This window comes from Loxodonta africana, chromosome 27, assembly GCF_030014295.1.
Source record: "Loxodonta africana isolate mLoxAfr1 chromosome 27, mLoxAfr1.hap2, whole genome shotgun sequence".
Classification (NCBI taxonomy): domain Eukaryota; kingdom Metazoa; phylum Chordata; class Mammalia; order Proboscidea; family Elephantidae; genus Loxodonta; species Loxodonta africana.
In genome coordinates this window covers 16,081,400-16,101,569 of record NC_087368.1, presented here as the reverse complement: position 1 = coordinate 16,101,569, position 20,170 = coordinate 16,081,400, and the positions used below count along the sequence as shown (strand labels likewise).

At 39.4% G+C, this 20,170-nt stretch overlaps 1 protein-coding gene across 21 annotated transcripts in view; it reads left to right on the top strand.

The window, feature by feature from the left end:
* The window catches only part of TBC1D5 (TBC1 domain family member 5), a 639,936-nt gene that overhangs the window by 558,922 nt on the left and 60,844 nt on the right, over window positions 1–20,170 (top strand). For all 21 annotated transcript variants that reach the window (XM_064277348.1, XM_023554943.2, XM_023554937.2 and 18 more), the window contains one exon: window positions 5,691–5,854. In XM_064277348.1, the coding sequence (XP_064133418.1) occupies window positions 5,691–5,854 (164 nt within the window). The remainder of the gene's footprint in view (window positions 1–5,690; window positions 5,855–20,170) is intronic.

Genomic DNA, 20,170 nt, shown 5'->3' with positions numbered 1-20,170 from the left:
GGGCTGGGCTGTACTAGTAATGGCTTAAATCTACTGAGAACTTAGCACATGCCTGGCAAACTTTGCTAAGCTCTTTGCACACATTATGTTATGTAGAACACCTAGCAACTTTGTGAAGTAGATGTCATTATATCCTCAGGTGGGATATGAGGACTGGGTTTATAGAGGATCAGTGACTTGCTCAAGACCGTAAACTAGGTATCGACTGAGCTCAGACTCAAACATAGGTGTGTCTGGTCCACGGGGATTTGGCTTGAGGAATTGTACCTTGTAAAACACCTCTCCAGGCTACCACCACAGCCTTAGTTTAAGCCTTTATAATCTCTTGCCCAGGCGATGCAACAGCTGCCTCACTCAACCCAACCCCTTGTAATCCTCCTGCTGATTCCCTGTTTAAACTCCCGCAGTAACTCCAGTCATTTCCTGACAAGATCAAGGTCAGACTCCTTAGCCGGAGAACAAGGGGCTCTTCTCATTCTTGCCAGCCCTATTTTTACAGCCTTGTCGTCCCTCTTGCCCTAGCACCCTCCCCAGGGCTGGATGACGAAGAGGGGAACTATGGTGTCTATACTGAGAACGCTAGGAACTTTTAGAAAGAATTCAATATATGACCTTCCTGCTTCCCCCCAAAATAGAAATAGTCATCAAATGAAAAAGAAGTACCCTTTTGGACTTCCTTAATCTTATTTACACTTTGGTATTAGTGTTATTTTCAAATACTTCTAAGTGGCAGGGCACTCTAGAGGTTTTAATCAGGCCCTGAATCAGCTGGATGCTCCCAGTAGTCTAAGCGACTTTGTAAATACTGTGTCCTTTGCCAGAAATGACCTTCCCTGAGCCATGCCCCCAGCCATTCTTCACACCTCCTTGAATTGCCTGAGACAGGAATAGCCACTCCCTCTCCAGTGCTCCCAGTATACTTCTGTTCACTTTCCACCTTGGATTGTAGGTTCAGTCTGTTTAGGGCTTGTTCCCCAAAGCTTGGTTATGAATGGAAGACTGCATACATGCATTAATATCCACATGCCTGAGTAGGCTTGAGTCTAGGCCTCAGTATATTTTATAATTTTAAAGAATTGTCTTGGGTCAGGATTCCTGAGAAAGAGTGTGAGGCAGATTTGCTGTAGTGAGTTTGTTGGGGAGTGAGAGAAGCAGCACTGGGCAGAGGGAGGAATGAAACTACCCTGCAGCTGCTGCTGGGCCTTCTGGGGCTGGAATGGCCCTTCAGAGCCATCTGCCTTTGAGGCTTTTATTCCCACCACCATAAACCAATCTCGGAATTTGGCCTAAACTCCCTCCTCCAGGGGGCATGGTCTTGGGCAGGGCAGGACTCTTCAGCTGAGGGCAATTTCCAGAGAGGAATTCAAGAAAGCCATCAGTAACCAATGCCCCCAGCAGCTGGGGAATGAGTGCCTCCATGCTGAAGGGACCATCTGGGCACTGCTACGGCAGCGTATTTAAGAATATGCCTCTGAAAATAGGCTTTAAATATTACTGCAACATAAACTTTGAATGTGTTCTGAGCAGTCAGAACTTTAGTGTTACAGAGCTTCAGAACCACTGTGTAGCTTATGGGTTACTAGCTTCTTGACACTACCAATCCTTCAAGTCCAGAGTGGTGCGGGCAAGGCCCGGGTGATGGAATGCCTCTTCCTTTACCCCAGTGTGCCATACAAATGTTGTCGTGTTTATGTGGGCTAGACATGAAAAAGGCAGGAAAGTCTGATAGCCCTTCTTCTGTCTCAAGGCAAGACTACTTACAACCTCCCGTGGCAGGGGCAGGGGGTAGACAGGTGTTTTGTTACAGGTTTCTAAAGGAGATACTCCCTCATCCCTTTTGGAAACACATGCTGGTGCCTCCATTAGACAATGGTCTCAATATTCGAATTCCCAAAGGACACAAAGATGTTAGTAAGCTAATTTCTGTAATTGAGGAGAAATGTACTTTGTACAGGGTTGTTGGGGTTTTTTTTTTTTTTTCAATTTTTTTTTAATAAATATGAGATGTAGACGAAGTACTTTATAAATGCCGCTACAATTTGGAATGTGGTAGTTCAATGATGAGCGGAACCATAGCTGACTTTAATATTATCTCTGAAAAAATTGTTTGCTAACCAGAGTAACAGCGCAAAAGAAACCTGTGGGCGTTGCTACCCCTCTGGGGAACAGATTGCTTTCAAATTCTCTAAATTGTGTGTTCACAATAAGTAATTGATAAGCTAATTTATTAAAATAGGTCTTCTAAACATTTCTCCTAGGCACATCTCCTAGGTAGTTTATTTTGTTGACAATTACTTAAACGTAATAGCCTGCATGTTGTAAAGAAAGTTTGGAAATTTAAACCATTCAGTGGTTTATACCTGTGCCATCCAGTGTGTTATCTCCTGGCCACAGGTGGCTTATCAGCACTTGAACTGTGTGCCGTGAATATAAAATATGCGCTGGAATTTGAAGACTTGGTTATGAAAAAAGTAATATACAATATCTCAGTATTCTTTAATAGTAACTATATTAAAAAAAAACCCAGTGCCGTTGAGTCAGTAACTATATGCTGTAATGATAATATACGTTATGGGAATAATTTAAATATATTGGGTTAAATAAAATGTTATAATTAATATCTTTTTTACTTTAAGAATGTAGATACTAGAAAATTAAAAATTATATATGTGGCATATATTTCCATTGGGCAGCTCTGGCTTATACAGTTCTCTTAGGCTATTCCAAATTGAACATCAAAACCCCAAAAAACCAAACCAGTTGCCATCGGGTTGATTCTGACTCAATATCAGCAGACCTTTACTGTACCCCTATAACTTACCAGCCCCTGTGCTAGCTTTTCCCAAAAGGCAGCGCTGGTCATGGCCATAGTCCCTGTCATCAGTGACATTTGGCCTTTGTAGTGCAGCCAGGAGCGCTTCTAATCAGCTTTTATCTGTTGCTCAAAATATAAAAATATAAAAAAATAAATAAAATATAAAAAATATTAAAAAATTTATTTTTATATAAAAATATATTTACCTTAAAAATGATGTAGATGATCCTATTACCCAAATCTTCCCCCCCCACTCGCATTTTGAATTTATGGTTCCTTGGAGTTGCCCTCCATGATACAATAGTATAATAATATGTGTTGGCATAATCTCTAAGTTCAGACAATTATGGGTTTAACTTAAGATGTTGCTAGCTATGTGCATAACTGTATGCCCTTGGGCAAGTTAATTGACCTCTCTGGGCATCAGTTTTCTTACATGTAACCACATCACAATGTCGTTAAAATTGAATGAGATAGTATGTGTAAAGGTCCCAAATATGTACATGGACTAATGTTTTGCAAATATCACATTGCTGTAGGATATCCTAATTTTTTTACTTCTTCTTTGAGTAGATAAACTAGGGAAGTAGGTGTGTATATAGGGAAGGCAGGAGGGAAAAATGAGTTGTATTTAGCTATAATACAGATGAATCTAGAATTAGAGAAAAGATTTCTTGGATTTATTGTAATTTCAACATGGAAACAGTTGATCTATTCAAACTGGGATAATTCTTAAAATTTTTTTCTTTAATGTTACAGTTTTTTAATGTAAAAATTGCAATTAAAACTTCACAAGATTTGATAAATATAACTGCTCACAACTCTTTCTTCAGCAACACATTAATTTTGGAAGAAAATGAAAAAAATTTTAATAGCTCACAAAATTCTCACTTTTTCCAGGAGTGTAATAAAATTTAAGTGGTTCTACCTAGAATTGCAGATTAACTCAGAATTTGAACTATAATGTCAAAAATATTGAGAGTGTAGAAATCATGAGTATAATAATCAAAGGAATAATCAAGAAAATTTCCCAGAGCTGAAGAAAGATATTGGCCTGAAGACTAAAAAAAAATCCAGCAAGTCAGATGCAAGTAAAAAGACCCATCCCTAGAAACCCCATGGAAAACTTACGGAACTTCAAGGATGAGAGAAAATCCTAAAAGCTTCCAGAAAGAGAGAAAAAAAAAAAAGAGATTTTCAGATTGACATCAAACTTCTCATTGGTAAAACTAAGGACCAGGTGACATTTGAGTTTATTTTCAAAGTTCTGAGGGAAAATTGTTTTGAAGTGTTATCTTACTCTCAGCCAAACTAGCATGCAAAATGAGAAGATAAAATAGTCAACTGGGGACACACAAAATCTGAGGTCAGTCAACAGGACTACTTCTCCCCCCCCCCCCCCGCAAATATTTGTTTATTTTATACAGATAGCTGTTGCTCCACTTGTAAGTGTAAAATCACTCTTCTAGGTAACTCTTGAATCGACAAGGAAATCAAAAGCCAAAATTAAACTTTTTAGAAGCCAGTGATGATGAGAGCACTATGTATCAAAGCCCTGAAAGAGATAAAATGATATTCAGAGGAAATCCAAACAATAGACAGTAGGAAATACTGGAAAATAAATGGTCTAAACGTTCCATTTAAGAAGATAGAAAAAGAACATCAAAATAAACATCAAGTACAATAAAGGAATGAATGAGGATTTTAAAAAAGATTAACAATACTTAATGGAGTAGGTCAATGAAACTAAAAGATGATTCTTTAAAAAGAATGAAATAAGCCAATATTCAGCAAGTCTGATCAAGAACAATTGAGAAAAAAAAAAAACTCTTAATACATGCAAAATAAATTACAGTGTTACTAAACATGTGAACTTAAACCATACAAATATATTATCTTATAGTTCTGTAAGTCAGGAGTCTGACACAAGTCTTACTACGCTAAAACCAAGATGTCAGCAGGGCTGTGTTCCTTTCTAGAGATGCTAGGGGACAATCTGTTCCTTGCAAGTTCGGGTTGTTGGCAGAATTCAGTTCCTATGGCTATAGGACCAACATCCCCATCTCCTCACTGGCTGTCAGCTGAGGACTGTCCCCTGCTTCTAAAGGATGTCCACATTCCTCGGTTCCCCCTTCCTCCATCATCAAGTTAGCAACACCAGGTCACATCCCTCCCATGCTTCAGATTTCTTGTTTTTCTGTTTCGCATCTCTGACTCACTCTTCTGCCTCTTTCTTCTGCTTTTAAGGACTCGTGTGATTAGGCTAGCCCACCTGAATATTCTCCCCATTCCAAGGTCCTTCACTTTAATCACATCTGCAAAGACTCTTTTGCCACCGAAGGTAATATGTTCAGAGGTTCCAGAGATAAGGGCGTGGGCCATTATTCCGCCTCCCACGTACATTTCTTTTTAGGGAAGGTATGAATTGCCAAAACTGACCCAGCCCCCCAAAAAAGGTAGAAAACCTTAACAGAGGAGTGAACATAGAAACGACTCAACGGCAATTTTTTTTTTTTTTTTAACGTGCAATATAATAGTTCCTGGTTTCTGTTAGTAAGGATGATTCCATTAGTGAGGAAAAATCCAGTCATGTATTTAACTGTGTGTGTGTGGACACACGCGCATCTGTGTGCGTGCAATGCTTGGACTAATTGCAGTAAGAATCACTTATAAAAGCTAAAGCAGCGCTTCATATTTGTTTTAAAATTGGCAGCTAGTCTAATACGTATAAATGCATGCATTTCAATACATCGCAGCTTCATTGTGTGTTGATATCATAAATGTCATAATTGATCATTTATTAAAAAGGTAGTAAATTCAGTAATTTAGTGGAAGAGCCTGGTCTTTCATTATTGCTACTTAATTTTTCTTACAGGACAAAGTTCGAAAAACGTCAGTTCCTCTCCAAGCATTGAGAGTTTGCCTGGAGGAAGAGAATTCACTGGCTCCCCACCTTCGTCTGCTACTAAAAAAGATTCGTTTTTTAGCAACATCTCCCGTTCCCGCTCACACAGCAAAACTATGGGCAGAAAAGAATCTGTAAGTATTTAAGTTCAATTTTCTTTTTATCCTTAATTTTCCTCTGGAGTGCTGCATTTGTTAAGGCTCCTTTAAGTGTTAGGTTTTATAAAGCTCTTAAAACTTTTATGGACTAAGATGAATCATTTCATCAAAAGTATCTTAATTTTATTATTATAATTTAGTAATGCTTTAAGGCTATGGTCTGTATTAACACTGGGAAAAAAAAGTTACATGAATTTAAAAGAAGCTGAATCTTTCCCAATCCCCAGTCCTTTTTTCTTTATAAGTGCTTTTCCATCAAAGCCCCTTTTCTTTTTTCCTAAAATTTAACAAATAGCATTAGACCAAATAAGAGATGATGACCCTTGAAACAAACCAAGGTTTTTTTTTTTTTTAAGTATTTGTGGAAATTTTAAAATAATTATTTTACTATTTGTTCTTAAAAGGTATACAAATTACATTTAAATTATGGTGTTTTGGTAGTTGCTCTCTAAGATCCTTTGTATAAATTTCTCAAGGGGACATATCTAAAGCATATCAACCACCTTAAAAATCTGGTTGTATCTGAAATGTTTATAAGCCAGCTTCCCAAGAAATAAAATACTTAACCACATTTTATCACTAGTTGGACACCTGATTTTCTAATATAAAGAGCTCATTTTCCTGTTTGAAGAGAATGAAAATTGTAAAGCTAACACGGAAATCTAACTATTGCTGAAAATGTCCTAAGTGCAAAACAAAAACAAAATAATATCTATAAAACCTTTGAGGGATAATTATTTAAGTTGCATAAAACAAATAATAACATGATATCTACCTGTGACTTTGTATGACCTTGGACAAGCCACTCAGCTTCCTGGTACTCCAGTTACTTCATCTGCGAATTAATCATCTTACTTTGCTCTCTGAAGGTAGAAGAGTTGACCGTATGCTGTCTTGGGGTCCCTTTCAATGAATAGAACTATAATTCTATAATTTGTTAAAGAACAGCATGGGACTTTCCAGTTAAAGATGATAGCTTGAATGCAAGCATTTACCTCTGCTCCCTTCGAAAACTCCACTCCAAGAAGAGTTGTTTTGTTGTTGTTAGGTGCCGTCCACTCAATTCCAATTCCTAGTTAACCTGTGTTATAGAGTAGAACTGCCCCATGGGGTTTCCCAGGCCATAACCTTGTCAGGAGCCAATCAGCAGGCCTTTTCTTCCGTGGAGCGGCCGATGGGTTCAAACTCCTGATCTTTCAGTTAGCAGCTGAGCTCTTAACCATTGCACTACCAGGGCTCCTTCTAAGAACAGTAAGGATAGTTAAAGGCAAGCCCTCAGAGAATTAGAAAACAGGAGAAGAGACAATAGCAATAAATTATGTTACTTAGAAAGCAGAGGGCAAGTGGTAACTTAAGTGACCTGAGAAAGCTGAACCCTGAGTCAGCCGTAGGTAAAAGCCAAGAAGCAACTTGGTTTACATTGCAAAAGCTTCTGAAAGCTCAGGAACTGGAAATGGGGATAAAGATCAAAAGTCTCTTCAGGAAACAATTAGATTGCTGGCAGAAGACTAGAAGTTTACTTCTCTACAAAGAGTAAAACAGAATGCTCCGGATGGAGAAAGATCAGGCACAGTCAAGTATGGGACAACCCTACTGGAAGAGGGATGAAGAATAAATTTAAATACTGAATTTGAGACCCCCAGATGTATGGCCATTTGTTTCCCATAGCACCAGGCAAGAGACTGCAAGAAGGTTTTAATAAAACACAAAGACTCTGACCTTGGGGGTCCCCTGAGGAAATAACCAGTTCACCTTGCAGTGGACCCAACCATCAACAAGCACCATTTCAAGTGCAGAACTTTCTCTTACTTTTTAGTTTCCCACAATATGAGCAGGATAGCTAGGGATCACCAGATACTTGAGGGAAACATCTGATATGAAAACAAATAGAAAAGAGCAACTGGGAGAAAACAAAGCATTGCAGGAGAAGACAGCTTTAGAAAAATTATCACTAATAGTTTTGTGGATATAAGAGTAACTTTTTTTTTTTGTACTTTAAATGAAGGTTTTTGGAGCAAATTAGTTTCTTATTAAACAGTTTTGTGACATTGGTTGCCAATCCTACAACATCTAAACACTCTCCCCTTCTCAACCTTGGGTTCCCCACTACCAGCTTTCCTGTCACCTCCTGCCTTCTCATCCTTGCCCCTGAGCTGGTGTGCCCATTTAGTCTCATTTAGCTTTATGGGCATGTCTAATCTCTGGCTAAAGGGTGAACCTCAGGAGTAACTTCAGTACTGAGTTAAAAGGGTGTCTGGGGGCCATGGTCTCGGGGTTTCTTCAGTCTCTGTCAGACCAGCAAGTCTGGTCTTTTTTTGTGAGTTAGAATTTTGTTTTACATTTCTCTTCAGCTCTGTCTAGGACCTTCTATTATGATCCTTATCAGAGCAGTGGGTAGTGGTAGCCTGGAATCATCTAGTTGTGCTGGACTCAATTTGGTGGAGGCTGTGGTAGTTATGGTCCATTAGTCCTTTTTCCTCCATGATAAAAGAACAGGAATATGTGTGTATAATCCGGAGAACAAAAAATAAGAATTATTAGAAATTAAACTATGATCTTTGAAATGTAAAACTCAGTAGAAGAGTTGGAAGGTGAATGTCTTAGTTATCTAATGCTGCTATAACAGAAATCTTCCCCTGGTCTAGGAGCTTCTCAGCATAGGGACCCTGAATGCAAAGTACATACTCCTCTCCTGGCACTTCATTCTTGGTGGTTTGAAGTCCCTCTCTTTCTGTTCAGTTCTCTCTTTTATATCTCAAAAGAGATTGACTGAAGATACAACCTAATCTTATAGATTGAGTGCTGCCTCATTAACATAACTTCTTCTATTCCTGCCTCATTAACATCATAGAGGTTAGGATTTACAACACATAGGATAATCACATTAGCTCACAAAATGGAGGACAGCCACACAGTACTGGGGATCATGGCCTAGCCAAGTTGACACACATTTTGGGGGGACGTAATTCAATCCATAACAGTGAACTTGTAGAAATCTCCCAGAAAAGAGAATATAAGACAGAAATAGAAGGTAAGAGAGAAAAATGAAAAGTAGAGGATTGGTTCAGGAGGTTCAAAATCTAAAAATTAGGAGCTGCAGAGAGAGCAGATAGACAAAATGAGTGGAAGGAAATCACAAAAAAATACAATTCAAGAAATTTTTAGACTAATGAAAGACCTGAGTCTTCAAATTGAAAAAGCCCATGTAATGCCCTAAGCAGGTAACAGCAAACCCACACTCATTATCTAGAAAGTGTAAAACAGAATATTCCCAGACTGAGAAAGCTCAGGCACCATCAAGTATGGGACTACTCAACTTTTTGGAACGACTGCTTTTTTACATCACTAAAAAAGTTTAGAACTCTGGAGACAAAGCAGTATCCTACAAACTTGCAGAGTTCGGAAGAAAAAAGATTTTCAAGTATCAGGGATTAGAATAACTACAGACTTCTCAATAGCAACAGTGGGAGCAAGAAGGCAGTGGAGCAATACTTTTTAAAGTTCTGAGAGAAAACTACTTCCAACCTAAATTCAACATCCAACCAAATTACTAATTGGGGGTGGGGGGGTAAGATAAAGCCACTTTTAGACATTATGAAGATTCAAAAAAATTATTCCCCTGCTCCCTTTTTCAGAATCCACTAAAGAACATGCTCCATAAAAAATGAGGATGTTAGAGACTGACTTGATTTGTAAACTTTCACTTAAAGCATGATAAAAATTATTAAAAAAAAAAAAAAAATGAGGGTGTTAACTAAGGAGGAGGAAGACATGAGAACCAGGAAATAGAGGATCCAGAGCAAGACAAAAGTTCCCCACACAATAATAATGAAGGGAAATCCCAAAACTATCTATAGTGTAGCTATTTTACAGACTCAGAGAACAGCAACTAGCCCAGATTGGAGCAAATTGGAGGTTACAGAAAGATTTTTCCAAAAAGATGAAATGGGAAGAATGTCTAATATGTTTGAACAAATTGAGAAATATATACAACTGGAATGAGTTTGAATTAGTGATGTTATTAAAAAAAACTAAGTCAATAAAAAAACAGGACAATTGGTGATTCCAAAGAATAGCAAAATATATGCAGGAAACAAAAGGTTATAATAAAATTCATGACTAAGCATTGGCTGGAAACCCTAGTGATGTAGTCGTTAAGAGCTACAGCTGCTAACCAGAAAGGTCAGCAGAATTTACATAGACACCATAGTGTAAGCCTATTGACTATTAATGAATCAAAATTGTGATATAATTCAACTGGGAATATGGGGCATAGAGCTGTGTTTTCTTCAGGAGGGGGAGGGGCAGGTGGTGGTAGTCAACAGAACTACATCTTAGGTCTTCCATAGTGGGAAATGAATGGATAATACTCTCTGGAGGAATCAAGAAGGAGCAATATAAACCAGAGATACAGAGGTACAAAACAAATAAAAAATGTCTAAGAAATCAAAAGTGTTTGCTTCTGGAGGGCAGGAAGTAGAGGGCAGTGCTGTGGGAACTCTTTTTCATAACAAGCCTTGTAGGACCATTTGATCTTCAAAGCACTGCATATATAACTAGGTTAAAAATAACAACTAAAAATTACAACAAAAATAGAACGTCCTCGTATAATAAATTAGAAAAGGAGATGCCTACTATAGAAAGAACATGTCTATGAAGATAAGAATCAATGAGGGAATAACAAACAAGAAAGGCATATGGGGAATGTTTCATTTGCATTATATCACATTTTGGTGGCATATGGATTAGTCTACAACACCAATTAATTACTTTTCTCACAGTGGTACGGTAATTTAAAACTGAGAAGTTGAGCGAAAATAGAAGTAGAGTAAGTCTAACTCCATACATAGACCTGCAGTGAACTAAGACACAGAATGCAGAGTTATTATTCTAAATTTGTTATATTCCCTAACTGTAGGAGGGAATTAAGCAGAATTTTTCAAGAGAAACCTCATGGTTTGCCAAATAACAGTTTTATCTTAATGTGTTGCAGTCAGTGCTCTTTGCTAAGTAGTTCTCCATTCTGGGCACTCAGTAGAATTGTACCTCCTGGTCTCCTGTGATCTCTCAGGGCCATGTGGCTAGTTCTATTCAGTGAGCTGTGAGTGGAAGTGATATGTATATTGCCACTGCAAGTCCTTTCACAGCCCTCTCTTTCCCTCTGGGACAATGAACAGAGCCCACCTGCCAACCCGTGATAACATTAAGTATGAGTGAAAAATTAACCCTTTTTGATTTAAGTATCTGAGATTGTTGGTTATCACAGTGTAACAACACACAGGCCCGTGGCTGGGAATCATCCTCCTCTGAGAGCCACACACCATCACCACCAATGTGAACCTCTCACTGGGCACCTACAGTGCAGCACCTTCACAGGACCGCAGCTATTAGCGGTACTTCTCCATGGATGCTGCCTGTATCTCATCCGATCATTTTGTCAATAGTGCAAGTTCTTTTAATTATTTAAAGCCATTTTAATTATTAAAGTAGCTACCCATTGCCATCAAGTGAATGCCAACTCACAGTGATCCTACAGGACAAAGTAGAACTGCCCCATAGGGTTTCGAAGGCCATAAATCTTACTGAAACGGACAGCCACATCTTTCTCCCTCAGAGCAGTTGCTGGGTTTGAACCACCAGCTGTTTGCTTAGCAGCCAAGCACTTAACCACTTTGCCACCAGGGCTTTTATTAAAACAGAGAGCAAATTTACAGATAGTAAATAAATGATGATGTTGTTAGGTGCCATTGAGTCAGTTCTGATTCATAGCGACCCTTTGTACAACAGAGCAAAGCGCTGCCTAGTCTTGCGCCACCCTCACAATCATTGCTATGTTTGAGCCTGCTGTTGCAGCCACTGTGTCAGTCCATCTCGTTGAGGGTCTTCCTATTTTTTATTGACCCTCTACCAGCATGATGTTCTTCTCCAGGGACTGGTCCCTTCTGATAACATGTCCAAAGTACGTGAGACAATCTTGCCATCCTCGCTTTTAAGAAGCGTCCTGGCTGTACTTCTTCCAGCGTGCATTTGTTCATTCTTCTGGCCAACAGCATATTCACAATATTCTTCGACAGCACCGTAAATCAAACGCATCAATTCTTCTTCAGTGTTCCTTATTCATTGTCCAGCTTTCGCGTGCATATGAGATGATTGAAAATACCATGGCTTGGGTCAGGTGTACCTTAGTCCTCAAGGTGACATCTTTCCTTTTTAACACTTTAAAGAGGTCTTTTGTTGCAGACTTGCCCAGTGCAGTACATTGTTTGATTTCTTGACTTTTGCTTCCATGGGCGTTGATTGTGGATCCAAGTAGAATGAAATCCTTGACACTTTCAGAAAGTTGATAGCAAAAGTAGATAGCAACAACAATTTCATGGTGAGAAATTGAAGTTCAGTCTCACATCACTGGGCAGGCACATCTTAGGTGTCAGCAAGTACACTGCAGTTTAGGTGTCGAGTTCTCTCACACTCCGTCTCTCTCTCTCCCTTCCACTCTGTCTCTCTCTCTCCCTCCCTCCCTCCCTTCCTCCACATTACCAGTAGTGCTGTTGTTTTGATGACTGGTATTTATTCATGAGAACATTTCCGCTGCCTTGTTTCCCAAAAGAGCCTTAAGCCAAAACCAAAGTTGTTGCCATCAATTTAATTCCAACTTATGAGGTTTTAATTAAGCTCTGATTTTTTTTTGTCTTGAAGAGAAAATTAGAAGAATTTTGATACTTTTCATTCTCACCCTTTATTTTGCATGATAGTATAAATTACATCTAGTACTTAGTTTTCTTAAAATCTATTTTAGTTGGTTTTTTTTTTCATCTTACTGTTAAACAATTTTTTACTTGTTTTAGCACTGTTAGTCATATTCTACAATTGTTACCAGATAATTTTCCAAGAATATCTTTGCTAAGATTGAGAGTAAGATTGAAGGATAGAGAAAATACTGACTTTAAGAAAATTTCTGAAATTGATTTATCTATGTGACTGGGGTCTAATATTTAAGCTTATCAGACAATCAGAAGTATATTTTTAAGGTCCTGATGAACTACAAGACATTTGCTATGCTTTGTGATAACTACATACCAATTTCCAGAGATCTAAAATTATCTATAGTTTAGAATTCTCTGTAATCCACAGGAAAATAAAAATTGTCTGAGCTAGAAATCCCTGTATAAAACAGGGCGTGTAATGAGTTCCTTTCTGAGGGCTCATAGCACTACTAGGGGTGTTAATTCTGAGTCTTCGTGACCCCTGCCTTCACTAATCATGTGTTTTGGTAGCTTGAACAACATCAGAAATTAAAGTTGTCAAGGATTTCATTCTACTTGGATCCATAATCAATGCCCATGGAAGAAGCAGTTAAGAAATCCGACAATATATTGCATTGGGAAAAAATCTGCTGCAAAAGACCTCTTTAAAGTGTTAAAAAGCAAAGATGTCACCTTGAAGACTGAGGTATGCCTGACCCCAGCCGTAGTATTTCAGTTGCCTCATATGCATGCTAAAGCTGGACCATGAAAAAGGAAGACCGAAGAAGAATTGACACATTTCAATTACGATGTTGGCAAAGAATATTAAATTTTGAACACCAGAAGAAGTGACAAATTAGTTTTGGAGAAGTACAACCAGAATGCTCTTTAGAAGCGAGGGTGGTGAGACTTCGTTTTACTTACTTTGAACATGCCATCAGGAAAAACCAATCACTAGAAAATCATGCTTGGTAAAGTAGAGGGTCAGTGAAAACAAGGGAAACTGCCCATGAGATGGATTGACACAACAGCTGCAACAGTGGGCTCCAACAAACCCACAATTTGTGAGGAAGCTCAGGACCGGGCTGTGTTTTCTTCCGTTATGCATAAGGTCACCAGGAGTTGGAGCCAACTCATTGGCAACTAACAACAGCATCAATAAACTTGAACATATGCCATACTAATAGAATTTATTTTGGTAATATTCATTGATCTACTCTTTATCGTAACACAGTAACAAAAAGTAAGCATCAGATAAATGAAAACCTATTTGAAATCAAACTCTTAATTAGGAAGTATTGGCAACGCAGACATTGCCTAATCTACCCCAAAGCCATGTCTCAGAAATTGAAATGTAAGGCTCTGAATCTGTAAAAGAAATACGGAAGTCCCAAGGAGTGTGCATCCAGTGAAACGGGGAGAGAGGGAAACACATCAAAAGTTGAGTAATAACTGAACTAAATAAAAAATATAACTCATCAACACGAGAGGCATCATGTGGGTAAACGTTATATGAGCAGTAAAGACCATCAGCAATATGGGCTTAGAGGACAGAACACCGTGGGCTGTTTTGGTCTAGACAAGCTTCATGTGAGAGATCAGCCTTGAACCAAAAACATTTTTTTTTTCCATTAAAAGCAACCATTTTTTTTTTCCTTATGAAAATTCAACATCTTCCTAGGACAAGTATTGGTGGTGTACATCTTCTGTAAGAGTTCTCTTCTCCCCTACATCCCCAGGCAGAAAGTAAAATAGTTGGGATTGTATCAAGTTGCTTTTGGTAAAAGATTATTTCAAAGGGAAAAGATTACTTTAAAATGACTTAAAGAATGAAGAAATGTGTTGTTTATTATTGCAAATAACAAGAATCTTGAGATAGGCAGGTCTAGGGTTGGATACTTCTGTTGTTCAGTGACATCACCATGTTTCCACTCTGCTGTCCTGGGTGTCGATTTTGTTATCCACTCCCTCCCCTCATTTCCTCAAGAGGGCTACAACAGAGCCAGGTGTAGCGCCACACTCTGCCCCCCCCCCGCCCCGCCCCAACACACACCATCTTCTAGAGAGGTCTTTCTGGGTGTTCCCCAGTAGGCTTCCGTCGCATCTCACTGATGGGGATTAAATCCTTGCCTGCTTCTAAACCAATCTCTGGTAAGGGGAAAAGCCCATGACTTTGTGATCAGGTGGTGGGAGAACAGGAGTAGGCAGCCAACATTGTCTGCTGTAGAGATTCTCTTTTCCCTCTTGTCCCCAACAATGAGTGAGGTCATATTTCCACGCTTGCCTGAGGTCTGAGAAATGCACAACAGGCCTAAGCAGTTTTTCTTCTTATATTCTGCAGTCAAAGTTTCTGTTTCCTGAGAATTCTCTAATCTCAGTTAGCTGAAGAAAGCAGTTTAATACACAAATTAAATTAACCCTAAATTATAAATTTCCAAAGTAGTTTTATCTTATCCTTTGCTGAAGCATTTACCTTTGAAAAGAGCCAGTTCTGTTCTAATCGATGATGTTTTAGTGATGAGTTTTCAAGCATCTTGAGTTGGATTAGTGGTTGAAAGAGAGCAGCCTTCCCAGTAGGCCAGAATTTTCCTGATTGATTTTTTTCTTAACTCAGTGATGTATACCTACTAGGAACACACATTATGTGGCAAGTATTGATTATAATGGATTTCTTTATGAGCATCTAAATGGAATTGAAAGCTGACCTCTAGAATGCATCTAATTATAGGACTTTTCAGTTCACAAATATGTATTTTTAATCTCTCATTGCTTAATCAATAATGTTGGTAATAACTGAATTAAAATACATTCCCATTTAAGAGACATTCCCATGTAGTATAGTCTGTTTAAATGAATAGATATAAAATGAATTTAGATATCAGCAGTTTTTCTAGCTTCTTTTAAATCTCCTGATAGGGATTTTGATCTAAGGCCAAGTTGAACTCAGATGATTGAAACATGACATTTAGTGTCATTCAGTGTTGTATTAAAATGTCTTAAGCTGGGGTCTGTAGAGGAGTAAAACCAGTGAATCAAATATGTAAAAATAATAGAGACTTATTTCAAGGAAATGGCTCACGAAGTTGTGGAGGCTGGCCAAATCCCAAATGTGCAGGTCAGGCATCAGACTGGAAGCTTCTCCTGATTCACATGGTTGCAGGGGCTGACAAATCCAAAATCTGCAGGCCAGGCAGCAAGCTGCTGGCTCACATCCAAAGAACTGGAGGTCAGACGCAGGATTGAGAGAGCTTTGCCAGAACATCTACATATACTAGGTACAGGCTACACCCCCAAGGAAACTACTCTTACTTCAGATGACAAAATGGAGAATAATTACATAATGCGGAGAACCATGGCCTAGCCAAGTTGACACAACAGTAACCACCACAACCTTGGAGATAAAGTTTTCATAATCTGTCTGCCGGACAGGGCTTTGAACTGATTCTGCCCATTTCACTCATGGCCGAGGAAACAAAACAGAACAGACCCAGATTTTTAAAATATGGGTGAACTAGAACGATAACCAGAATGGAAAAAATTATGAGTCGAAGCCCTGCTAGAGACCTAGTCTTTCTCACAGAAAACAAGGGCAGCATACGCATTACATAAGAATCAAATCTCTTTACCTGTTGGATTTTGGTTAGAGTCGGTGTCTTGGTTATCTAGTGCTGCTATAACAGAAATAGCACAAGTGGATGGCTTTAACAAAGAAAAATTTATTCTCTCACAGTCTAGGAGGCTAGAAGTCCAAATTTAGGGTGCCAGCTCCAGGGGAAGGCATTTTCTCTCTATCGATTCTGGAGGAAGGTCCTTGTCATCAATCTTCCCCTGATCTAGAAGCTTCTCTGCATAGGGTCCCTGAGTTCAAAGGACACACTTTGCCTCTGGCACTACTTACTTGGTGGTATGAGGTCCCCCATGTCTCTCTGCTCACTTCTTTTTTTTTTATATCTCAAAAGAGATTGACTTAAGACACAACCTAAACTTGTAGATTAAGTCCTGTGTCATTAACATAACTGCCCCTAGTCCCACCTCATTAACGTCATAGGGGTAGGATTTACAACACATAGGGAAATCACATCAGATGACAAGATGATGGACAGTCACACAACACTGAATCACAGCTGGCCAAGTTGAGACATATTTTGGGGGGACACAATTCAAGCCAAGGCAGAAACAGTGGTGTCCCACTCAAAGATGGCAGCCAACCAAGCTGCTTTGAATGTGTGTCAGTCTCCACAGTCCTGTCACTAGTCCGATCTCACACATCAACACAACAAAAAATTCACCACACCTCTTCCGAGTCTTCCATTTAAGGGCTTCATCCCATAATTTTTCTCATTCTGTTTATTGTTTGGTATCCCACAAATTGTAACCGTTCAGGCCCCTTGTGGTTTTGCTTCGTCAGCGGTGATCAGATCAGCTTGAACTGGTTCAAAGCCCCGCTGCCAGCACATCAGCTCAGAGGCAGAGAATGTGGCCCCATGTCTTTGTAGAGGTTTTCCTTCCACCCAACTGCATCTCATGGCCTCATGTAATTCCAGTAACTCATTGCAAATAAAGGTGAATATCAAATGGGAACATCATAAAAAGCTCACTGTTTTCAAAAACTCATGGCAGATACTTTAACTTTTGTAAAAAGGTTTTACAACCAACTTTTTTACATCTTTATGCATCAGTAACAAAACAAAACACTGAGGAGCCTGTGAGTGCAGAACCACAGGAAATGGAGTGTTCAATTTGACTACACTGCCCTTCTTAATAGACTGAAGATAATACGCTTTGGGGGCAAATGAGGCAGTGATCCCCCCATGCTGGGCCTTCTTCCTCCATCATTTGTCTTCTTCTCCGTCAACTCCATAAAATACAAAGATGCCAGATTGTACCCGTGCTGAATACTGCCCAGGAGGCACACACAATGGTTTGGGAATGGCTCATGTGAAGAAATTAGAAATATTTAGAATCCCTGGCCAGAAATTCCTGTGGATTTGAATCGTGCTAAATTAAATGTGTATGGCATTTGCTTCCTCCCAATGACCGTTCTTGAAACTGGACGTTTATCTAGTCATTCAGTGCTGCTTTGTCTTGGGGACAGTTAGTTGTGCCCTAAAGCATGCACGTACATGGCAGGGAAGGAAATGAGGGCATTTCATTGTCCTTTGCAGATGGAGGTCAGCCAAGGCCAGAGGCCAGGTTCTGGAGTCTGTAAAGGGGTCCTCTTTGCCCTTCAGTGACATCACCATCCTCGCCTACACAGCATTTTCCTGCTTTTAAATCTTTTGACCCTAGAACCTTATTATTTGTTCTTTGAAATGCTTGTGTTAACTCTCCCAGGGAATTATATTTTGAATATACTGCACTTTAATTCCAGAAAGAACGACTAAACCTCCCGTAGAGGAATTCCAGGCCTACTGAGGAAAGGAGGATTGTGTATTAGGGAGGCATCCCTCACTTGGCTCCCGAAACCTCAAAGCTAAGGAACAACTGTTTAGTTATTCCTTTTAGGTAGAGCTGCTGTGCCCAGAGGGTCAGTCAGGGGCATAGGCCCTTTATCACAGCTTCCTCTCTTTGAACTCTGTCATTTACCCTCCCAGCTTTCTGCCCCAAGATGCCCACATGTCAGGCATTTATACATCTGGAGGTATTGCACCAAAACCTCACACCTGAAGCATAAGAAGAAGGGGCAGAGGCACAGAGTTCCAGGATATTTGATGAAGCAATTTGTGCTTCGCTAACAGCGCACTGTGGAGGGGCAGCTGGGGGCTAAAATCCAGTCTGTGCTCTGTTCGCTAAGCTGCGCACCCTGATGTGGAGCTCTGTTTGCCTGGGGAATGAGCAGTTTTTCTCTGCACAAAGGTAACGTCCATTCCCCAATTCCTGCACCCACAGGGGGTGATTTCCTAATTCAGTTAATTAGGTGTTTTAGGTTAGTGAGTCCCCAAGAGGTAACTGCAGCTGTTGGGAAGATTCAGTCCGGGATCTTTCTATTTTGTGGCAGTGATGATAAAGAAAACCTGGATGGTACCAGGAAAACATGTTAGTATTGACTTGAAGAACTAATAAGATGAGAAAACAAAAACAAAAGTCACTTGGCCATAAGAACAAGACCAAGCATAGTTATTTTGCACAGAGAGTTCACCATTCATGCTTTATTAATCCTCTCAATAAGCATATCTTTCGTTACAAATTATCTGATTGACTTTGGTGTGGATGGTATTTGATTAGACAAGTGAACTTGGCTCACACATGGTTCACTTTGGTGGTTGTTCCCTTGTGAAGGGAGCCCTGGTGGTGCAGTGGTTAAGAGGTATGGCTGCTAACCAAAAAGGTCACCAGTTCAAATCTACCAGCTGCTCCTTAGAAACCCTGTGGGGCAGTTCTACCCTGTCCTATGAGTTAGAATCGACATGACAACACTGGACTTGTTTGTTTGTTTTTGTTTTTTTGAAGTGCACCTGGTCACAAGCAACTTTTGAAAAATACGTGAAAAAGCAATGACTAAAACCTTTCTCAACCCTGACAGTACAGTGTTGGCTGAAGGATTTAAAAAGCTTTGAATATATGGATCACCAGAAGATAATATCAAATTCCCAAACTTCCTTTATATTTAAATGATGACATCACCCTTCCACCTCTCCTTGTACTTTGGATTCTTATTACCCAGCTTGAGAAAAAGTCAGAAAGGCAAGCTTTGGTAAATATCATGATAATCAGCCTTTCAAATATTTTGTTAAACCTGATCCATCACTTCCTTTACCACCAAGTAATAAGTGGAGCATGGTGACTGCTAACCTCTGTTCGGGGTGTTACATAAGTGATAGGAGGACCTGGGCCAGCCGTAGCCCTCTCCAACTTGATTTCAAAACATAATCTCCAGAACCTACCCTGACTGTATAATAAGCACAACATAAACTTAGACTCTCATTCCTCTTTTAAACAGTCACAGATGATTTATTGTCTGAAACCAAAGGGGATATCTATTGTTTGACATCTGTTGATTGATGGAATACAAGTTGAGATGTTTCAACAAATGGATGCAGCACTGGAAGTGCTCACTCGTCTATTCCAAGAAATTTGGAAGACAGCTTCCTGGTCAAGTGACTGGAAGAAATCCACATTTGTGCCCATTCCAAAGAAGGGTGATACAACAGAATGCAGAAATTATCACACAATGTCATTACTATCACACGCAAGTAAAATTTTGCTGAAGATCATTCAGAAGCAGTTGTAGCGGTACATAGACAGAGAACTGCCAGAAGTTGAAGCTGTTTTCAGAAGAGGACCTGAAATGAGTGATACCGTTGCTGATATCAGATGGATCTTGGCTGAAAGCAGAGAATACCAGAAAGATGTTTACGTGTGTTTTATTGACCGTGCAGAGGTATTCAACCGTGTGGATCGTAACAAATTACGGATAACATTGCAAAGAATAGGAATTCCAGAATACTTAATCGTGCTCATGCAGAACCTATACATAGACCAAGAGGCAGTTATTTGAACAGAACAAGGGGATACAGATAAAAGGTGTGCGTCAGGGTTGTATCCTTTC